The sequence below is a fragment of the Amblyomma mixtum genome, chromosome 9 (assembly GCF_055824585.1).
Source record: "Amblyomma mixtum isolate Tamu chromosome 9, ASM5582458v1, whole genome shotgun sequence".
In the NCBI taxonomy this organism is placed as follows: domain Eukaryota; kingdom Metazoa; phylum Arthropoda; class Arachnida; order Ixodida; family Ixodidae; genus Amblyomma; species Amblyomma mixtum.
The window spans coordinates 71,931,136-71,953,637 of record NC_143020.1 but is presented as its reverse complement, the minus strand read 5'-3'; the positions used below and the strand labels follow the sequence as shown (position 1 = coordinate 71,953,637).

At 52.8% G+C, this 22,502-nt stretch overlaps 2 protein-coding genes across 3 annotated transcripts; one reads left to right on the top strand and one right to left on the bottom strand.

Moving 5' to 3' along the window:
- Positions 1–558: 558 nt before the first annotated feature.
- Positions 559–21,930, bottom strand: LOC149329651 (uncharacterized). Of its 2 annotated transcripts, none has more exons than XM_089560373.1 (2): positions 21,610–21,930; positions 559–2,339 (listed from the first exon to the last, which is right to left on the bottom strand). In XM_089560373.1, exons 1-2 carry the CDS (start codon positions 21,892–21,894, stop codon positions 1,125–1,127), a joined length of 1,500 nt encoding a protein of 499 aa, XP_089416499.1. In that variant the 5' UTR covers positions 21,895–21,930; the 3' UTR covers positions 559–1,124. The 2 variants fall into 2 exon arrangements, with proteins under 2 accessions (XP_089416499.1, XP_089416500.1); XM_089560374.1 differs by lacking the exon at positions 21,610–21,930 and adding an exon at positions 10,134–11,748 and having other exon boundaries at positions 2,199–2,339.
- On the top strand, positions 16,670–19,423 carry LOC149329652 (uncharacterized). The gene has a single exon (XM_089560382.1). It carries the CDS (start codon positions 16,705–16,707, stop codon positions 17,203–17,205), a length of 501 nt encoding a protein of 166 aa, XP_089416508.1. The 5' UTR covers positions 16,670–16,704; the 3' UTR covers positions 17,206–19,423.
- Positions 21,931–22,502: the final 572 nt, after the last annotated feature.

Here is a 22,502-nt window from a genome sequence, read left to right as displayed (position 1 = left end):
AGCCCCAGCTTTCACAGCTGTTGTGACGTCATATCACGTGGTGCGCCGATGTAGGTCAAGTGGTAGCTACGCGGCCGTGCGCGACGCAGCAAGGAAGAGCTCGGTTGTGCGGCTAGTATGCTTCGCATAAAAAGCGTAGCAGGGGGCGGCAGAAAGTTAGGTGGGCGGATGAGGTTAAGAAGTTGGAGCCACGCTCCTGACTTTCTTCATAGGTGCAAGGCGGTCGGCCTTGACATCATGACAATAGGTCGTCGCTGCTGGTTGAAGGGAGGTGCTTTGAAGGATGAATACCACTTAGTTCTTGATTTGTATCGGACTATATGGTAAAAACCTAAAGACCGATTGTGGCCACGTATATATACATATAGTTTGCTCGCCGTGTGACGAACGCGCGTTATCGCTGCACCTGCGTTGAGTGGGATGCACTCCCACTGCACTAACCATTCCAACGGTTAGAAGAGCAGACGCTAACTTGCTTTGCTTGAACTGAGTTCCAGAGGTTACAGAAAAAAAAACGGCGGCTATCTAGGAGAGAGAAAAATAAAGAGCTACACAAGCTTGTATGCAAATATTTTTATTCTTGACATTACATAAAGTACCGGCCCACAGTTATGAAAATTTCACAATGAATCACTTTAGAGTGAGAGCTCTGCTCATGGGGGTACAACTTCCGATTTCGATGATGATGAGACAATGTCCTTCAATGCTTCACAAGTTCAAACGGAACTTAACTGCGGGGTGGTATAGCCCAAGCTGTGGTAGTGTGACCACGTGATCATATGACTGACTATTCGGCACTTGACCTTGATTTTGACATTGGATTTGAGACAGTGGCCACCACATAGACATTGACCGTCGATTCCTCACAAGGTCCAACTAAACTTGAATGGGTGTTGGTATGACCACGTGATCATATGACTGACCATTGGGCACCTGGCCTTGACCTTGATATTTGATTTGAGACGGCGGAGACCATGCTTAATAGTCCTTTCGGTCGTATAACTGGTTCAAACCACGTTCAACGCCAGCCATTTTTTTATTCATACATCCGTCACAGAGGTCTTATAAGCAAGAGTAAATTCACCCAAATGATCGCCAAAAGGCCTCCGAAATTTTCGACACTGTCAAAAAGAAGGCTGATTCCACTGCTGATGCTTACTGGAAGGAACTTCAGGCCCACTATAAAAAGTTTTCCAATATGGGGCTGATCGTGGAAGGATCTCGAACATTACACACAGTTGATTATTTTCCACGTAGCCGTCTTTCATTAGGTCTTCGACTTTGAGCGAATGCTCATTTATCCACGCACCAAAGTTGCGGCATGCTGTTGGCTCTTGAAGGGCCGTGTTAGAAGGATTATTTGTTTTTCCCTCAAGCACGCGATCTGCGCAGCGGTTTTTGGGATGCATCACTGAAAGCTTGATCGTATGGTTAAATGGCCACTGCACAAGGTCGTCCATGTTGCCTTTATACAGGCGAAACCGTGCGCGCAGTTTTACAGATTCACCGTCTTTGTGGAGGTAAACTCCTGGAGACAAGTTGTAGCCGCGCAGGCAGACGAGGTCGCTCTCATAATCAGCCCAGCCTTTCTGCAACGTGGTCTCCCGGAGTGACTTGACATCCTTTACAACAAACACACAGAGCGCCTTGCTTTGTTCAGTGTTTCGCACAATGTTTTTGACATGCTCCAGTGTCTTTAAACTAGACTCAATATTTCCTTGCGCTGCCGCTTTTTCTGCTTCGATAGCAGTAGCATTCTCTGATAACTTTTCTTTAGTTTGTCTCGCTGCATTACCGATTTCATCCTTCAGTGTTTTCTCTAAACTTCTTATACTTTCGGAAAGATTCGTTGTATCAGACCTCGAGGCCAAAACCGATTTCAGTTCCTTGTTAGATGCGTCCATTTTAGACGTGATTTGTGTGAAATTGTCAAGGAGTTTACTAGCTTGTGTCGCAGCTTCGCGTTGCTGATTTTCCCTAGCGTTGTTTATCGCGTGGGAGATCTCGTTCAGCCTGTCACCGTGTGCACTAATGTGAGAAACTATTTGCCCGAGAAACTCCTTCACTTCCCCCGCCTGTTTTTCAAATGCTTCCTTCAGAGAAGAGTCAAAAGCAGCGGCGTTCCAGGAATCTGAATGTCCTTCGCCGTCCGATGCGGCAGGCTTTGCCGACTTGCAATAGCAGTTTTTCAGGTGCGGGATCACACTGGAACAGGGAACGGTGGCAGAGCACTTGGGACAGCGAACAGAGTGGTGTCCACAATCGCGCTGGAAATGCTTGGCGATCCGCGAAGCAGGAGCCACATACTCGCAGCCAGCTGCCACGTTCCAGCACATCACCTGCAATGATAAGGCGCGCATAAGGTAGGACTGAGATAACAGCGATGGCTGCGACGGAGGAAAGAGCGAACCTTTGTCGTTTGGTGGTGCAGAACGGAGTTTTACCACGCTTTAGGTCGTGAATTTCGATCGCGAGAGAACAAGAAAACAAAGAGAGTTAATACGTACAGTTTCAAGCTGTGATATCGCTGGTCAATTCTGTCTCATTCCAGCTTCAAACATGAGTATGATAGCGCGGGATTTAGGGAAAGAAAACGTATTCCGTAGCGTTTATGCGAAGCCAGAAACAAAATGTGATCTATTCAAACGCGATAGCATTAGATCATATCTTCGGTGAAAACTGTGGGGCCTAACGGAATTCCTGGCCCCAATGAAATTCTTATTTGGTTCGCAACGAAATTTCCCATTGGTTTACAGGTTCTAGCATGGATGTCCTCGTAAGGCGGAAAGGCTGTCGTCGACAGAGTCTTAGGCTGCCACGGATCCGTAACGTCATAAGTCCCTGAAAAATCCCGGGAGTGCCAGCGGCGGAGGCCTTGAGCTGCCTGAGAGAATGGAAGCTTTCCACTTCTCGCGAAAGCCACCAGGAGCGCTGTGAGTGAGCGCGACGTCATCGTTCGTCCTCAAAAAAGCGGCGTCTAAAGTTTTCATTGCCACGGGGACATGTTGGAGCAGTGTGATGTGATGCCGTCATCTGGATGGTAGAAGGAGCGGGTGCTATCGTGTTTCACTCTTAAAGAGGCTGTGAAACACTGCTTGAAGGGTCGCCGTCTATACTTCACTGAATTCTTTATATCACACAGATGCTGAGTCAAAATGAATTACAGGAATCGGCGCATAGAAACGGGAGTTATCCACTGCAGAAACTTCAAAATACAAGCAAACAAAGTGGGGCCCTCAACTCCATTATCGCGGTGCTTCCCATTATTTAATTTTCCCAATAGAGCGATTGAGAGGGACTAATCAAGGCAGCCTGTGCCAGCACGTCGCGGAACTTTGCACACCATGGTTGCCTGCTTGCTGTAAGTCGTTCCTGCCAAGGCTGGCAGAGTTGTTTCCATGGTTACAACAGCCACGTCGACGCCATTCTGGCCCAGCGATGCTTCAACGTCGCGTCAAGAGCGCAGACGGGAACATTAGAGAGTTTTAGTATAGCGGGCTTTGCGTAATTGCGTGCATAGCGGAATAGCGGGTCCAGAGTGCGCATGCGCAGAACGCTAACGGGGAAATAGCGTTAGCGTACGCGCGAAATTTTCAGAATTTAGCGTTGCGGCGTTTGTGCCCTTAGCGTGGAAACATGGCGGCGTCCTTTCAAGCGACAGCCGCCCGCTTCAGCCGATTCAGCAGCTCTTGCGATTCCGGTCGGCATGTTTACCGGCAACTACTGGTGTTTTTGCTTTTCGCTATGACTTACCTTGCTTCGCCGATAAAGTTTAAGCTGCAATTCAGCCCTGTTTTTAAGATACGCTCTCTATTCTGGAGCGCGCAAGCCTAATAGCCCCTCCAGCTGCACTGCTACCGTCTGCAACGGCCCGAAACGCAGCAGAAACCAGCAAAAACGTCTGGAACGAGACAAAAATAGATTTGGGGGCTTTTCGCGGTGTTTTATGGACTTAAATTATGTAAAGAGAGTTTATATTAAATTTACAAAAGTTTTTTAAACATTAGACGTCATGTGATAACAAATGTTCTTGCTCCAACGGCTTGTAGTTAACATTGCCTTTACTAGATGGCGCCACTGTTTTACGTTTTTATTTCATTTTATTGTAATTTCGGGGTCATTTTGCAGACGAAAATGAACGCTGCACTAATAATTCGTATAAAAAACTCGGAAAAATTATAATTTGCAAGTTAGCGGCCGTGTCGACCAACCATTCGCATCCATGTCAAGCAGATGGCGTTTAACGTTTTCAAAACGCTATACTAAAACTGTCTGTGGGGATAAGTTGCTTGCGGCACGCTAACGTAATTTCCCTTAGGTCCGCTATCACGCTAACGCTATACTAAAACTCTCTATTGATCAATGGCCGTAGGCGCCAACTGCAGAGGAGAGGGGGGGGGGGCTGCAGGGCTCGAGCTCTCCCCCCCCCCCCCCCACAGCCACTACGCATGTGCAGATCGCCCTGGGGCGCCAGAGGGTGCCATGTTCCCGCCAACAGCGCGCACGCCTGCCGCGTCGAGACCATGGAGGAAGAAAAAACTAGGAGAGAGTGCGCTCAGCCTCTGCAAGCCATCCTCCTCTGACGCCGCTGCCGAGGGCCCTTTTGCGCACTGACACTTGGGAAATAGGCCCTCCACAGTTACCAGACTGCCAACCTGCGGTGCTTTTAGTGAACGTCCGTGCTCCGATGTAGCGCAGAAGCGCAGCGCCTGTGTTGCAGCTTTGGCGGAATGCCTACCGATCTCGAGGTTGTCTGAAGGCTCCGCGTCTCAACGCTTCTGTTGATTACGCTCTTGTGTTTTGGGGTGCACTGTAGAAAACTGCAGGTAAACTTTTCATCAAAGGGTGCGGCCGCGACCTCGTCAATGTTCGACTGTGGTTCATAAAGAGAATGGAGAGGAATTCCTTTCGTCGTTATACACACATACGGAGCGTGTATTTCAGCGCATGCTATAACCGAAGAACTCGAGAGTAGGCGAAGAAAACGAGCCTCTAAAAAAATCTCTGCCTCTCCCGTAACCGAGAGTAGAGTAAGCATGAAATGTTTACGGGCATAACACATTGGTTGTAGATGGTAACAAGTCAAAATCTGGAAATGGGTCTAGTGTTCAACACACCAAACCACACTCTTCTTGTTGCGTCGAAGCGATCGCCTGCAACAGTGCGGGCTTAGGTAGGCAGCCGCGAACCGTGGCGGCCTTGTCGCTTTCGGGAGCGGCCACATAATCATGGCGTTGTCGGCAGGGGCGAGCAGTCCTCTGCTGTGGCGTATCACTCGCTAAGCGATCGCTTTCCGCAAGACGCTTCCTCTCCCTCCTTTCATCAGGATCCATAGCTCGGCTTACGCAGTTGTGACGGTAGCGGCAATGAAATGCAGGACGATGCAGAAGCGTACGCGGACACGACTATGAGAAGGACCGTGTACGGGAGGCCTAGGCATGGCCCAAAAGAACTCTCTCCACTCACTAGCACCAGAGACACTGTGTCTGGCTTTAAAACTACTGCCCTGCCCCGTCTGCGAAGGCGATTGTGTGGAATCCGGCGGCCGCAACAGAAAGACGTGCAAAGTAGCCAGAGGGCTAAAGAGGAGAGAGGACAGCCGTGACCCTCATAAACATGTCAAGTTCGAGAGGAGTGCGTCTTTGGCTGAGCATGAGCCCCGCGTTAGCGAAGAGGCCGGCACCCTGCGGCGACGAGGGTAGGCCGGAACGTTCGCGGCACAAACAGTTTCCCGGAGTTCGCGGACCCACAGGCCAGCAGTGTCTTGCAACGCAACGGCCTTACTAACGGCTTGAGGTGGCGGGGGAGGCCGGCAAGCCAGCACCAGGAGGGCTCCCAGCAGAGGAGGCGAGGCGCTGGTTTAGGGGAACCGTTGCCCTCCGAGGGACACCTGATCCCCTTCGACACAACCCAACGGAGCCGCCGGCCCTCGCGTCCTAACGGCCGCGGCTTCGTGGAAAAATCGGCGGGCGCCCTTGGTCGGCTGCATGAGTAGCGACGGCGAAAAACCGTTGGGCGAGGAGGACACCGAAGGGAAGAAAGAGAGTCCTCAGAGAGACGCGTTGGAGACAGAAGAGACAACGGACAGAACGAGCAGGGACAGGCGAGGTGAACGGAAGCAGATCGCGCTGGTCTGTAGTCGGCGAGGCCGGACCTGAGGGCATCCGAAGCAAACTGACCGCCAGCCGAGACGCCCAAGAAGCCTGACGCCACAACTCGTCATAGTACCGCCAGCCGAGACGCCCAAGAAGCCTGAGGCCTCGACCCGTCATAGAACCGCTAGCCGAGACGCCTGGGAAGATCCGACAGTGTCAAGGTGGAAGCCCCCTGTTAGCGGTCGCCGGGCCAGTTCGTCGAAACGTGGGACCGTCACCAGGCTCAGCGCCACCCCGCCAGAGCAGCCGAGAGCGAGGCACCTGTTGGCCGGACTGCACAGACGCCTAATACAAGACTACGGTGAGCGGAACTCCCAGTTTCACCTTCAGGCAGAGAGGGAATAAATAAGGTTGACTCGGAGGCGTTGTGTGTTGGCTCAATTCTCTTCGTTCTCAAACTTCCTGCACGCCGGCTCAGTATCATATCGTTTCAGCGCGAGCGCTTTAAACGATTTATACGAAGTCACGCCTGCCACCTCTTCATCCACCACGCAAAGTCCAGAGCAGCCCCGACCATCTTACACCGCGCCATCCCGACTAACTGTTTCTCCTGCCATCCGCCCAGATTACCGACCTGCTCTAAAATTTGCAGAAAGTCCCTTATCTTGGGACCGTTGTCACCCCCCGCGAATGACGGAATCACAGCTCCCAACAGGATCTGATTTGCTCCTATCACCCCTCGTGAAGACTCGATGATTCCTGCAGCTACATGTTGGCCCTTTTCTCCTCGGGTACGAGGGTTAATGGTCTCGCACCAAAACTTCAGCAAAATCCCACCGCTGCCACCCCTTGTGACGTTTCCGCCTGTCGGGGGTCAGTCACAATGCAACACAATATTTGTTGCTATCTACGGGTTCTGCTGACGCGAGGAGAATTGAGCCAACACACAATGCCTCCGAGTGACCATTATTTATTCACTCTCTGCCTGAAGGTGAAACTGGGAGTTCCGCTCACCGCTGTCTTGTATTAGGCGTCTGTGCAGTCCGGCCAACAGGTGCCCCGCTCTCGGCTGCTCTGGCGGGGTGGCGCTCAGCCTGGTGACGGTCCCACGTTTCGGCGAACTGGCCCGGCGACCGCTAACGGGGGCTTCCATCTTGACACTGTCGGATCTTCCCAGGCGTCTCGGCTAGCGGTTCTATGACGGGTCGAGGCCTCAGGCTTCTTGGGCGTCTCGGCTGGCGGTACTATGACGGGTTGTGGCGTCAGGCTTCTTGGGCGTCTCGGCTGGCGGTCAGTTTGCTGCGGATGCCCTCAGGTCCGGCCTCGCCGACTACAGACCAGCGCGATCTGCTTCCGTTCACCTCGCCTGTCCCTGCTCGTTCTGTCCTTTGTCTCTTCTGTCTCCAACGCGTCTCTCTGAGGATTCTCTTTCTTTCCTTCGGTGTCCTCCTCGCCCAACGGTTTTTCGCCGTCGCTGCTCATGCAGCCGACCAAGCGCACCCGCCGATTTTTCCACGAAGCCGCGGCCGTTAGGACGTGAAGGCGGTGGCAGCGGTGGGATTGGGTCACTGCACATGTATTATGAGCTGTGGATGCCGTTGTTGTTGTTGCCTTGGTGGCATGACACATACCCACGACGGGGGATTGGCCAGGGTTCAGTGAGGAGAGCCCAAAGAAGGCAAATTGGTGCCAAGCTAATGGATTACCTTTTGGTGCCAAGCTAATGATTAACTTTGGGCACGTATTGCGAGGAATCAGATATGGAATTTAAAGAAATTACGGGAAGAAATGAATGAAAAAAAAAACCGGCATAAAGATTAGAGAATTGAATACCAGAAAAAATTCTGAATGATTTTGCAATGCGGACATTTTGGGTACCATTAGCAAGGGAACCTGCCGGTAGCAATTATGTAATTGCGGAGGAAATCGCAAACTTGATGCAATGCGAAACCTCTGGCGCTAGCACCGAATGAGAGAAGAAGCGGAACCGACAAAGTGAGTCCCATTCGAGAAATTGGAATTTCGAGATACGTCCTTCTCTGAAGTGAAAACCTCCGGCAATAGAGTGGGAAATGCTCCAGTGTTTCCACCTCTCCACAAGTCGTACAAAGGTTTGAGGGACTGAACCCGCATCTGCATAAATAAAGATTTAAGCGGGGAATTCTGCACCGCAGGAGTGTCATTGCAACCTCACACTGCCGGGATTTACAAGCCCGAACCTTCCATGGGTACGTGAGATGGTGGTAGTCAATAGTAGACAGCAAGGGATCGTTGCACATAGTGGTAATATGCTGAAAGCGGTGAAAGCGAGACATTCCGAAAAGGATCAGATTAGGGACGTTACAGGCGACCGGTGCATTGAGAGTAGATTTTAAGGCGGAAGCCTTTAATGTCTCATCGTTGTAAGCAGCAGTTGTCGACAGAAAATGTCACGCTTTTCAATTGGTGGAAATGGTCGTGACGTCACAGTGCTCGAATTTCAAACGGGGCCAATTGCACTTTGGCTATTAACCATACAACCAATTGAAGGGATCGTATAGTGATGCTCCAAGTGGGACTGAGCTTAGTTAATTACTTAATTACCCAATTAGCTTTACTAGTCAGGCCATATAAATAAATAAAAGCAATTACGAAATTGGTCGAGCTCAGGAATCGAATCCCGGTCTGCGGCGTGAGAGACGAGCCCGCTATCCACTCCGCCATGCCAGCTCGATGGTTTGGAATGAACAAAGGCGCGTCTAGTGAATACGGTGTCTGCACATACTGCCATCCTCCTCCCTTCCCTTCCGGCGAGGTTTAGGTGCCCACCGAGATATGAGAGACAGATACATTTCCTTTCCTCAAAAACCAATTTACCGACGAGTGAGGCGTACAACCGAATGGGCGATGGCGTTCTATGGACTCCTTGGCAGCGTTGCAAGACGCTGTCGCGTTCCACTCTTAGGGGCGAAGCTTAACATCTTAACCACACATCAGTGACCACACTTTAGGTCAAAAAAATGCCCCCCCCCCCCCCCCCCTGAATTTTGACGGGTGTCCACCGAGATATGTGAGACAGTTACTGCGTAATTTCCTTTCCTCAAATACAATTTTCATTTTCTTCATTACGGCTCCTCTTTATCTATCTTCTTTCACTCCTACCTCCCTTTCTCTACGGTGCGGTTCAGGTGTCCACCGAGATGACAGAATTACTGCGCCATTTCGTTTCCTCAAAAAGCGTGGCGTTCAAACGGCAAGGCATCGCGCCGAACGGGTGGTGGCGTTCCGTGGACTCCCTGGCAGCGCTACAACGCGCTGTCGCGTCCCACTCCTAAAGGCGCAGCTTAAGCGTCATTAATTAGCATTAATTAGTATTCAGGCATTAATAAGTAATTAACAATTAATTAGTGATTTGCCATCACTTAGTAATTAGTACTCAAATATATGTGACGCCACCAGTGCCACAGAAACAGCGAAGGTGGTGCGGAAAACGCTTCCGCCTCTACCCACTTTAGACAGTCAAAGTGCCCCCTGAATTTTTGCTAAAAAGTCTGCTGCATCGTTTTGAGAAATACCGCAGTGACCTGGGATCCAGACGAAGCGCACCTCTTTCACCCATCCAGAAATGAAATACTTCAATGGGCGGCTCAATAGATCGTCCCGTTTAGAATCCAGCGCCAACAACACAGAAAGGCAATCTGAGAGGAAGATCACCTGGGAGACACTGGGGGGAATCTTTAAAGCAGCCAGCCCAAGAGCCATAAACTCCGCTAGAAATATGGGAGTGTAATCCGGGACTCGAAGTGAATAACTCCAAGAGAGATCCTCAGAAAAAATGCCAACGGCTGCGTTCTGGCCAGCCCCGGACGCATCTGTAGCAATCACACTGTGGTGGGGGAAACAGTCAAGGTGTTCTGAGAGGAGACTAAGTAGGGTCCTCGACGGCAGATGCTTTGCATTAGGTGGGAAAATATAATCAAAAGCAATATCCACAGGGGACGTTGCAGAACCTACTCTACACACAGAACTGAGATCTATACCAATGACCGATGCACTCACAGCCACACTATGTTTGCACCATCCCCTTCGTCTTTTCCTGGCTCCGTTTGCAGAAGCTCCGGTGGCACGCCGTCGCGTACGCCGTGCTCGACGCAGAATGCATGCAGCGTACCTTCGGATGGAAGCGGGTAGTGGGCCGCCAGCATGGTGCGATAGGCCTTGGGTGAACAGCGGTAAACGTCCAGGGCGAAGCGCAGCGTGGGCTCCGTCCAGCGCACAGGAGCATCGCCGGGCTGCTTCACGAGACGCTCAACCTGATCAGCCCGCAGGAAGCGGGATAGCCGCTCTGACTGACGAGACAGAGTTGCTTTGACTCGTGCCGCCTGGCGCGCCGCCTCGCAAATGTCGCGCCGCAGGTCGGCGCTCTGCTGCTTCAACGTCGTCACCTCCCGTCGCAGCTCGTCGTAGGTGGGAGGCCTCGCAATCAGGGGCGGTGGTCCAACCACTGCACTGGATGTCTTTGCCGAGAGCGATTCAACAGACAGGATGATGGGCATGGGAGGAGAGCCACCCTGTCCTGGCACTGCACTGCTCACAGCCGAGTCTGGCAGGGCTCTGGGCACCACCAAGCTCGGTTGGCTCATGGGCACCAGGATGATGGGGCCGGCGTTGGGAAGGCAGCCAAGTGGCGGTAGCACTATGTTTTGGGGCCGGGCAGGAGCTGCCGCAGCACGGGGAACAGGTACTGATGCGAAGGCATTGGAGCTGGCCACGGTGGCAACCGGCGGCCGGCCACTGATGAGGCCCCGGTCCTGGCCCAGGGTGGTGGCCGGCACGAGGACGACGTTGCCACCCGAGGTGGCCACCGTGAAGGCCGGCTCAGCCACACCCCTGGCCGGCTGGGCCCAGCAGGGAGGGGCCGCTGAGTGCACGCCCGCCTGCTGGCTGGTGGCCACCGCTGAAGGGGCAGCTCCAGTGGTGGCAACAGTCGTGGCATCACTGCTGTTTCCGGCTGGGCTGTGTTGTGCCTGAACCCTCATTCCGCTGGCCTGTCGGGGAACCAGAGCTGTGCGCCCGCCGTCGCGCAAAGCAGGCACGGACTCGCCGCCATGGCACGGCGTCATCCTGGCTGGCCAGCTGACCCTTCCTCCTCCTCACTAGCGTCGGATCGAGCCAATCCGAGCGGTGGCCTGTGGCGTGACCTCATCGGAGCAGAGGAACGCCGGGTGCAGAGGAGCGCAACGGTCACTGGCGGCTATAAAAGGAGATCCGCACTGAGACGCGGGAGCGTATCTGTCCTCGCTTCGGCGAGCGCGGCTTCGGCCGCTTATCTGTTGTTTGAGCAGCGTCCGCTCCGGCGGACGCAGTTGTTGCTGCGACGCGCGTCTTTTCTTTCCTTTTTCTCTTTTCTCTGATCTCTTAACTCTCCTCTATCTGCTCGTGGCAGCGGTGGTGGCTTGGCTCGAGCCAGTAGGCAGGCCCGTGCAATTTCCTTTTCATCCTTCTCTCAGTCACAACAACAACAACAGACGCGGGAGCAAGTATCTGTCCTCGCTTCGGCGAGCGCGGCTTCGGCCGCTTATCTGATTTTGTGCAGCGTCCGCTCCGGCGGACGCAGTTGTTGCTGCGACGCGCGTCTTTTCTTTCCTTTTTCTCTTTCCTTTGATCTGTTAACTCTACTCTATCTGCACGTGGCAGCGGTGGTGGCTTAGCTCGAGCCAGTAGGCAGGCCCGTGCAATTTCCTTTTCATCCTTCTCTCAGTCACAACAACAACAACAACAGACGCGGGAGCACACGGGCAGCAGACACGCCATCGTGACAGAGAGACGCTCTCTGCAGGGCCTCGTCCTAGCACGTTGTGCTCACTGCCCTTGTACATATCTTGTAAAAAGCCTTGTGAATATTGTACATAAACGTCAGTTCACTTACCGTCCCATCGACCGTTCTTCGCTCAGCTCTGCTGAACAAAGGCAGCAGGCTGAGACGCACAAGTCTCAACAGTGGTGACTAGGGTGCGACGCACCATTCGTAACAATGGTGGCAGCGGTGGGATGTCGCGTCCCAACAGTGGTGGCAGCGGTGGGATGCCTAAACCACAACAGTGGATGACAGCTGCGGGATCGACCGGCGTCAGCTACCTCGGCGCGTTGAGTTCCTGATGTTTTACCCTCAATTCGCCAGACTGCTCTAGCACACGTGATTGTAGTCTAGTGTAGGGCTGTGTGTTGCACTGGAGAGAGCTTTGCCGTTTCGAGCCATGTCGGAGCGCTTTGAAACGAAAGCTAGTGCACAGTGAGTTAACAAGGCTTTGTTGTAAAGAATTGCTTGCGCGTTTTATGCTAGTAGTGCTTAGTATTGAACGGCAAGAGAATTCAAATAAAAGGGCGAACAGCAAGAGGCTATTGTTTGCGATGGAGGACCTTAAAGTGAAGGAACTCATCGAAATTTGCGAAGAGTTGGGCATTGATTTGGGCCCCACGAAACGAAAACATGCGATCCTTGAGATCATGCGGGCACAGGAAGTAACGGCTGAGGAAGCCAACGAGGCCTGGGATGAGATCAAAGAACGCCGTGAGCGCGAAGACGCAGCAAAACGGAAGCAGCCTGAGATAAAACGGCGTGCTCGCGTTAGGAAACTTATGGACCTAGAGCTTGAAGCGCATCGGATAAGTTGCGAGAGAATTGAAGCATTGTCCGTTCTGCATGAGTCCAACGGCCGGCAGCCGAGAGACAGGCCACGGCCCTTCGTGATCGCCGAAGATATGGCGAAGTATTTGGCGGAGTTTGAGCGCGTCTGCGAGGGAAAGCGCGTTGAGTGGAATAGTTGGGCACAGGAGTTGGTAGCCTTTCTTTCCAGCGAAGCGTATGAAGTTATCAAGCGCCTGTTGGACGGCGGCTTGGCGAACTACGATGAGTTGAAAGGCTTTTTACTGATGAAATATGACTTGTCACCGGAGGACCTTCGCCAAAGGTACCAGCGAGAGCAAGATAGTACCAAATCGTTTTACGATTTTCCCTATCAGTTTAAAGCCGACATTTTAGAATATCTCGAAAATGCGGAAGGTTCGGACGATCGTGGCACAGAGGTGGAGTGCGTAGCTTTGGAGCAGGCCTGCCAGTGCGGCACACAGGAAGGTAGTCCGTACGTGGCAGATGTAACTGCTGCTGTAACAGTGGTAGATGTTCCACATTCGCGAACTGTGGAGACCTCTCTATCTTCGGATAAGGTAGCCACAGCATCGGACAATGCAGTTACAGAGGTCTCTCGTATTGAGAGTGGAGCAGAGCTGAAGGAAATTGGATCTCCTGGCGTTTCAAAAGCAGGAGCAGTTGCAGGGAATGGCAGAGAGGATGTTCGGCTGGACATTAATGAAAAGGCCAGTGCCAGTTCTAGCGAAGTCAAACAGGATGACGCACTGTGTTGTGCATCGCGTTCGGCAGAAACGCAGGCCAGTGCCTGTTCTAGCGTAGTCAAAGAGGATGAAACACTGTGTTGTGCATCGCGTTCGGCAGAAACGCAGGCCAGTGCCAGTTATAGCGAAGTCACAGGATGACGCTCTGTGTTGTGCATCGCGTTCGGCAGAAACGCAGAAACGTGACACTTTCGGTCAACGGATTCGGATGCATATAGAGTTCGCGGACGCTAAGTTGGACGCTAGTGTTTACGGCGATCGATGCAAAACGCGTCTCGTGCTTTCGCAGCGCTGTGAGCTTAGTCACATTCCGGAAAGCAGCTGCAGTAGCGGAAACGCCGCAACTGAGTGCAAGGCAGACCGTCATCTGCAATCGGCTGGAACGCGTCAGGAGCCTGGCGAGAGCTGCGTGCCAGCACTTATGTCGGGAGAGAACGCTGGTTTGTCTGCGTCTGAAGACACAGGTGCTGGACGGTAGTGGCCTTCAGAACCATCCAGACGACATGGGGGTTGTGGACGTCATTCTATGCGAGGAAGATGAGGACGTATGTGTACTCAGGGACGCTGAGGCGGAAGAGCGCAGGTTTGAGGAATACAGGAAAGGCGCCGAAGACAGATGTGAGCCAAGTAGCGCACGTGAATCGGCTCTCAATCAGAGGGATATTATCAGAGAGCAGCAATTTAGGGGACAGAAGCAGCATGAGCTTCCACAGGAGAAAATTAGAGGAAAGCTCAAGATAGCAAGTGGCAACCTGAAGGAAAGGAACCGCCAGTTAAGGAAAGTGGACTATCATCCCAAGGTGGTAGACAAACAGGAGAAAGAGTGGTGCTGCCGAAAGGAGAGGAAAGGCAAGCACGAGAAAGAGAGTTGCCACCGAAAGATGAAAGGCAGGCATAAGAGTGGTGCCTCCGAAAAGAGAGAAAGGGCACGCGCGCAGAAACGCGCTGCCGCCATCGGAAGCACCAGCGTCTCCGGCAAAATGTCTGCAGCAAAGTCCGTCACTTTGTCAACCCAGAAACTATCGTTAGAATCGGAGCTAAAGAAATGTGCGAGGGCACAGGCTGTCATGCAGGCTATCATTTTCCGCTGCGGTCACGGGAGAAACCACGGTCCCACAGAAAACGGCACGCTCGCGCAGTGAAAACGCGTGTGTGGCTCATGAAGCGAAAGATTGTACGGGGCCGTAGTGACGGAGGTAACAAGTTAACTGGCCAGAAGGAAGCGTCTAAGCGCTCCGCCAAGCATAGTTATCGCGATGGACAGCCGCGAGTTGACACGACGCCATTTTGTAGGCCGAAAATCAAAAGGCCGGGTAGATGCGGACCTCGCATCGTGCGAAAAGGACAGGTGCGCGTGAAATTGAAGATTCGTGGAAGGTCTCACTTGCCGTCACGAAAAAAGAAAGAATGGTCCCACCGGAGGCGTTGCGCACTCGAAATTGAACGCCGCGACTGGCGTGAGAAGCTTAAGGAAAGGGACAAGTTGTCAGTGTCTTCTTCTTCCCGTAGAAACTGGAAGGACAAGTACGGAGAGAGAGGAGAGCGCAGCTACAGCGAAAGAGTAACGCTGTCGTAGACGCACTAAGCCATGCGTTCTGAGCAAGGCAGCCTTAGACTTCCTCGTGACTTATATGTTGTCACTTTGCGAACAGCTGTCAAGTTCGCTCGTAGATTGGGGCAAAATTGATGTCCTCATTTGTGGCCTCAGCTGAGCGTCTTCTGAACCAAGTGATCTCAAGAGACCAAATTTATTTTGCATTCATTCATTCCGTTTGTCACATGCGTTTGACACGAGTTAATTACTTTAGAGTTCTTGTATCCCACATGTGCCTCTTGTTGAAGAGGGAGCAAAAAGGGGACAGAAATATAGCTAGTAGAGTTTTTTGTGGCATTGAAGTCTGGCGTTTTGACAGGTGGCAGAGGGCACTTGCTCGTGTTGGGTTTGTCTGTTGTCGATCGATTCTTGGCAAGGTGCAGAATCATGCACGACCGGTGCCGAGCAGCAAGTTCTTCCGGAGGACCGAGCGAAGCTGGTCCAGACACCTGGGCGACAAGGCGGAGGCACAGCGATCCTGTCCTGCGAGCGGGGCCTGTTCACGGCAAGGAGCATGGAGCCACCTGCGGCTGAACACCGGACGGGAACTGGGAGGAGCCTGGTGTTCGAGCGCGCCCCGCATCCGAGCCACGCGGAAGCAGCTCGTCTTCGTGGCGCATTGTCTGGCGGCGGGGGTGCTGTTGTGCCTGAACCCTCATTCCGCTGGCCTGTCGGGGAACCAAAGCTGTGCGCCCGCCGTCGCGCAAAGCAGGCACGGACTCGCCGCCATGACACGGCGTCATCCTGGCTGGCCGGCTGACCCTTCCTCCTCCTCACTAGCGTCGGATCGAGCCAATCCGAGCGGTGGCCTGTGGCGTGACCTCATCGGAGCAGAGGAACGCCGGGTGCAGAGGAACGCAACGGTCACCGGCGTCTATAAGAGGAGAGCCGCACTGAGACGCGGGAGCAGACGGGCAGCAGACGCCATCGTGACAGAGAGACGCTCTCTGCAGGGCCTCGTCCTAGCCCGTTGTGCTCACTGCCCTTGTACATATCTTGTAAAAAGCCTTGTGAATATTAATTGTACATAAACGTCAGTTCACTTACCGTCCCATCGACCGTTCTTCGCTCAGCTCTGCTCAACGGAGGCAGCAGGCTGAGACGCACAAGTTCCAAGAGTGGTGACTAGGGTGCGACGCACCATTCGTAACAGTGGTGGCAGCGGTGGGATGTCGCGTCCCAACAGCTGCCACGCACAAGCGTCCGGCGCCGTTTGGGGACTTTCCGATGGCTGAACAGGGTGGGAATGGCAAATTTTGGGTGCCTCCCAAGGACTCCTGCTACGGTGTCTGCGAGGCGCACTTTGAAGATCAGTATGAGCCAAGGCGCACAGATCACAAGCTCAAGCCATTTGCCAATCCCACCGCTGACACCACTCATGACGTTCCCGCCTGTCGGGGGTCAGTCACAATGCAACACAATATTTGTTGCTATCTACGGGTTCTGCTGAAGCGAGGAGAATTGAGCCAACACACAATGCCTCCGAGTCAACCTTATTTGTTCACTCTCTGTCTGAAGGTGAACCTGGGAGTTTCGCTCACCGCTGTCTTGTATTAGGCGTCGGTGCAGTCCGGCCAACAGGTGCCTCGCTCTCGGCTGCTCTGGCGGGGTGGCTCTCCTCCCATGCCCATCATCCTGTATGTTGAATCGCTCTCGGCAAAGACATCCAGTGGAGTGGTTGGACCACCGCCCCTGATTGCGAGGCCTCCCACCTACGACGAGCTGCGACGGGAGGAGACGACGTTGAAGCAGCAGAGCGCCGACCTGCGACGCGACATTTGCGAGGCGGCGCGCCAGGCGGTACGAGTCAAAGCAGCTCTGTCTCGTCAGTCAGAGCGGCTATCCCGCTTCCTGCGGGGTGATCAGGTTGAGCGTCTCGTGAAGCAGCCCGGCGATGCTCCTGTGCGCTGGACGGAGCCCACGCTGCGCTTCGCCCTGGACGTTTACCGCTGTTCACCCAAGGCGTATCGCACCATGCTGGCGGCCCACTACCCGCTTCCATCCGAAGGTGCGCTGCATGCATTCTGCGTCGAGCACGGCGTACGCGATGGCGTGCCACCGGAGCTTCTGCAAACGGAGCTAGGAAAAGACGAAGAGGATGGTGCAAACATAGTGTGGCTGTGAGTGCATCTACAGCTCATAATACATGTGCAGTGACCCAATCCCACCGCTGCCACCGCCTTCGCGTCCTAACGGCCGCGGCTTCGTGGAAAAATCGGCGGGCGCGCTTGGTCGGCTGCATGAGCAGCGACGGCGAAAAACCGTTGGGCGAGGAGGACACCGAAGGAAAGAAAGAGAATCCTCAGAGAGACGCGTTGGAGACAGAAGAGACAAAGGACAGAACGAGCAGTGACAGGCGAGGTGAACGGAAGCAGATCGCGCTGGTCTGTAGTCGGCGAGGCCGGACCTGAGGGCATCCGCAGCAAACTGACCGCCAGCCGAGACGCCCAAGAAGCCTTACGCCACAACCCGTTATAGTACCGCCATTCGAGACGCCCAAGAACCCTGAGGCCTCGACCCGTCATAGAACCGCTAGCCGAGACGCCTGGGAAGATCCGACAGTGCCAGGATGGAAGCCCCCGTTAGCGGTCGCCGGGCCAGTTCGCCGAAACGTGGGACCGTCACCAGGCTGAGCGCCACCCCGCCAGAGCAGCCGAGAGCGAGGCACCTGTTGGCCGGACTGCACCGACGCCTAATACAAGACAGCGGTGAGCGGAACTCCCAGTTTCACCTTCAGGCAGAGAGTGAAGAAATTAGGTTGACTCGGAGGCGTTGTGTGTTGGCTCAATTCTCCTCGCTTCAGCAGAACCCGTAGATAGCAACAAATATTGTGTTGCATTGTGACTGACCCCCGACAGGCGGGAACGTCACAACTAGACGCATGCCTGACAAGAATGTATCTGCAGCGCGTTCGAATACTCTGCGAGCGTGTATACATCTGCCTGCCAAAGGGGGATCCTTCATGAGCTGAAGGCCCAGCGGTCGTTCTTTTACATGCGTGAGTTTGGGACCGCAGCCCCATCCTTGGGGACGGCGCTGAAGCGCGGCCCTCTCTCTTAGTCTCGTTAAATTTCGTGCGGTGTCCGGATGCTCTCGTTTCAGTGCCCGGATGAGTGGAATGCAGTGCCCGGATGTTGGCTCTCGGTCTCGGCGTGACGTCACCACACTGCCGACAACGGGAGCTAAAAGCATTTCATGCTTAAAAGGGCGCAGTGGCTTCCAGAGCGCTCACGGCGGATGGACGTGTTGAACGAGCGCTCCGGCGCGCTGCGCAAGATTGTATTTCTCGGGCAGGCGGACTTCGGCCCGCCCATGGGCCCGCCGTTCTCCGCTATTCTCGAGGCACAAGTCGCGCAGAATACGCTCGCGCTCATACGCGGTTCCGACGTGAAATGCAGCAGTGGAGTATTTCTCTCTCTCCCTGTCGAGAGAGAGTGCCGGCGGCTTTACGTCTGCCCCTGCGCGGGGTCTCCCGGCCACTGCGCACAATCACTTACAAAAAGAAGTAAACTCTGTGTAGTGTAAATAGCCGCGCGCGGTACACTGCACTAGCGGCCAGGGTGGGGCTCCCGACCGCGTATACCGTCCGAGGTAGCACCCACGGAGCGTTCGTGTCACGCGTGCACTACCTGGCGAAGAGCAAGCGGGAAGTCAAGTCCGCCTGCGCGATGAACGCACAGAGGCTCACCATTGTTCTGTCACGGGTGCGCGCACTGCCGCGCGGCAACAGGAGCGCTTCGAGATTGTCCGGGATGATTCCCAGCGCCCTGTAGGCCTCGAGCATCTCACGACGCGGCACTGCAGAAGCGGCACAGCGAAGGAGCATGTGCTCCAATGTCTCCACTGCGCCGCAGTCAGCGCACGCGTCGCTCGGGGATGGTGGCCGCTGCGGCGAGCGAGCAGGTTGCGCTCACCACGGAGCCGTCAGCGAACACAAGCAGATGGTCGCACAGTTGCTCGTAGCGCGAGAGAGCGAAACCGAAATCCGGCTAAGAGCTACCGCTGCCTTGTCACGTGAGGGCTTTTTTCCCATGATGCTTTCCTATTATATTTTTTATGACTAGGCTTCAAGATTGTGACGTCATGCTCTCTCCTAGTTTTTTTCTTCCTCCATGTAGGCCAGATCTGTACTGATATGTGCAAAGTCTTTCGATGCCACACAGCCAGAGGCTCGGGTGGCGTTAATTTTTTGCTTTACTTCCTTTGCAGTGCTTTTGTGTAATGCAAACGTGTTGGTTTTGTTGATTTAATGTAAAACACAAAACATGACAAAATGTATATTCATCTATTACCACAATTTGCATTATATTTAATACCTGTGCAATCATCAAGCTCCCACCATCTATTACCACAATTTGCATTATATTTAATACCTGTGCAATCATCAAGCTCCCACCCGATGAAGTCACATCGACTGCTAAAAACCGCCACTGTGTGGTGACACCATCAGCGCCATGACTTTGTTTTAGAGCGCAGCTCTTTGGCGTCCGTTCCTGGGTTTCGCGTCGGCGTCGGCGTCGGCGTCGGCCTCGTAACCAGCTCCGCCCCTAATGTCATGCTTTTCAATTGGTCGAAATGCTCGTGACGTCACAGTGCGCGAATTTCAAATGGGGCCAATTGTACTTTGGCTAGTAACCATACAACCAATCAAAGCGATCGTATAGTGATGCTGCAACTAAGTTGGACTGAGTTTAGTTAATTGCTTAATTAATCAATTAGCCTAATTAATATAGAGGAGAATGAAGAGGTCAGAAGAAAAGAAAAGAAAGACGCGCGCCGCAGCGACAACAGCGTCCGCGGAAGGAGACGCTGCTGAAAAAAAAAACACATAAGTACGAAGCCGCGTTCCCACCACCACCACGCACTTCCCCACTCAGTAAGACGTTGCTCGTTTCATATACGTTGTGTCGAACATCCTAGACAGTTCCAACAATTGACAGGTTAATGACAGAACACGATGGATAGAAATGCAATAATGTAAATATGAAATAGCCTAATTAACCTTTCTAGTTAGACCGCATAAATATATAAAACCGAGAACGAAATTGGTCGAGTTGGGGAATCGAACCAGGGTCTCCGGAGTGCGATACGAGCACGCTAGCCACTCCGTAATGCCAGCTGAATGGTTTGGAATGAACAAAGGCGCGTCTAGCTAATACGGCGTCTTCGTTCACTCCCATCTTCCCCCTTCCCCTTACGGCGAGGTGCAGGTGTCCACCCAGATATGCGAGAGAGATACATTTCCTTTCCTCAAAAAATAAATTTACCGTCCAGCAAGGCGTACAGCCGAATTGGCGATGGCGTTCTGTGGACTCCCTGGCAGCGTTGCAAGACGCTGTCGCGTTCCACTCTTACAGGCGAAGCTTAACATGTTAACCACACATCAGTAACACACGCAGAGAGCCAATGGACGCGTCATTCGCTGGCAGCACTTGATTCATCATTCACAACCACATTCTTAACGTACGCTCCCTTGCCGCACATGCCAAGGACGTACACCACGATCACATTCTGCGCCATTCCTCTGTACTTTGCCTTGCTGAAACCTGGATGGATCCCGAAGAGCCTCTCGAAATCATAGATTTCCTATACTGCTGTGGTGCTCGCAGAGACCACAACAGAGCGGCGGGAGTCGCTATCTACTTGCGCACAGGTCTCTCTGCAATACCAGTCGAAATGTTTGGCACGTCACATGAACTTGGCGAACTGTGCGCCGCAAAGTTGCCCAACGGCTTGCTGGTAGTAGCTGCCTACTTCGCCCCTACCGCACTCACGAAAGACGTCGTGCACTTCCTGCAACTCGCATTAACCGTCCATCGATCCACACCGATTTTAGTAGTGGGGGACTTTAATGTTGACATAAAGACAAACAGCAATTTCCTAACACTTATGCGGGAGAACATCCCGTTCCTCTCGCTCGTAACGCGTCCCACGGCTGTGACAACCTCGCGAGGCACTTGTATAGATCTCGTCTTTGAGAATCAAGCATTGGTGTACCAAGTCGAACATATATCAGTCTATTTCTCCGACCACAAAGCTTCATTCATGACTGTCAAGAACTGTTAGTGGAATCTTTGTTAAAGGAATACGTGTGAAAAATAAAAAAAAAACTCTGTGATAGCGCATACATGTGTTGCTCGATTTCTTTGCCTCAATTTATCGAAAAGGTGAAACAGCTTTTTGCTGCGCTCAAATTTCGCATTAGGAAGTAACGTAATCGTCGGTAATTTTTTTTTTTGGCAGCTAATTAAAATAATAAAAACCGGAAGGTACGCGGTACGGCCGATACTAATAGCATTATTATACCCCACTCTATGGACAAAACGCGCAAAACAATGCACTTAAATTGTGTTTCACTGCCCCTTTGAGGCGGATACTAAGCGTCTTCCAAGTTTTTTTGAAGAAGACTCCACCCCGTGGCAAACAAATACCTCTCACATAAATGGGCGTTTTGTTTCTGCAGCACGTTTTTCGGCAGGTCGAAGAGTGACACCGCTATCATATCACTATATAAGAATTACTGCTCACCTCTCTTGTCAACAGCTCTTTGGCAGGGAAGTACACGCAGATGACGTCTTCGTCCACGCTCTCGTAACCGTCCAGCGGACATATGTGTATGCCTTGTTCAGCGCACTGCACGTAGCACGACTCGCAGAGCGTGTGGGAGCAAGGAAGCAACGCCGTCTTGGGGCGCACCAATCCGCAAGCACTGCAAACCCTGTTCGATGGAAGAGGCTTGAGGAAGTACAGGGGCCTCCAGTCCAGCTCCGCGGAAAATCCGACCAATGTGTACTGCATGCTTTCAGGAGGCATCTTCTGGCACGCACGATCACTTTACTTGGATCCGAAGGAACTACTGCATACTTCCCGTCAAAGGGCTCAGTTATCGCATGCACTCCTCGCCCGTCGCCAGGGCGACAATCGCTGCGACATCCGGCGCCTATCCGGTGTTGGAGATGGAGGGGTCCTTAAAGGGGCCGTGAAACACAATCTTAGTTAACTGTTTTGCCTGTTGATTGCATACAGTGAGTTATAATGGTGCTATCAGCGTCGGTAATACCGCGTATATTCCGTTTTTTAATATTTTAATGTCCTCCCAAAAACAACTTCATGGCTCTGATGGTGTCACCACACAGTGGCGGGTTTTTAGCAGCGGATATGACATCACCTGGCGCGAGCTTGATGATCGGACAGACAGTAAATATACTGCGAATTGTGTGAATAAATAGACACACATTTTGTCACCTGTCTGCGTTTTATACTAGATCAACAAAAACAACTTGTTTGTCTTAGATAAAAGCCCTGCTAAGCAAGTAAAATAAAAATACACCACCAGGGGCGCTCTGGCATGGAAACAACGCTGCCAGTCTCAGCAAGAACGAGTTACAGAGAGCAGGCAACCATGGAGTACAAACTTCCGC

Bases quoted from the DNA above. Each gene is read 5' to 3' on its own strand.
- LOC149329652 (XM_089560382.1), top strand. From the start codon at position 16,705: ATGCCCATCATCCTGTATGTTGAATCGCTCTCGGCAAAGACATCCAGT.
- LOC149329651 (XM_089560373.1), bottom strand. From the start codon at position 21,894: ATGCCTCCTGAAAGCATGCAGTACACATTGGTCGGATTTTCCGCGGAG. The intron at 2,340-21,609 runs GTGAGCAGTAAT...TTATCATTGCAG, and splicing joins AAGAGCTGTTGACAAGAGAG to GTGATGTGCTGGAACGTGGC.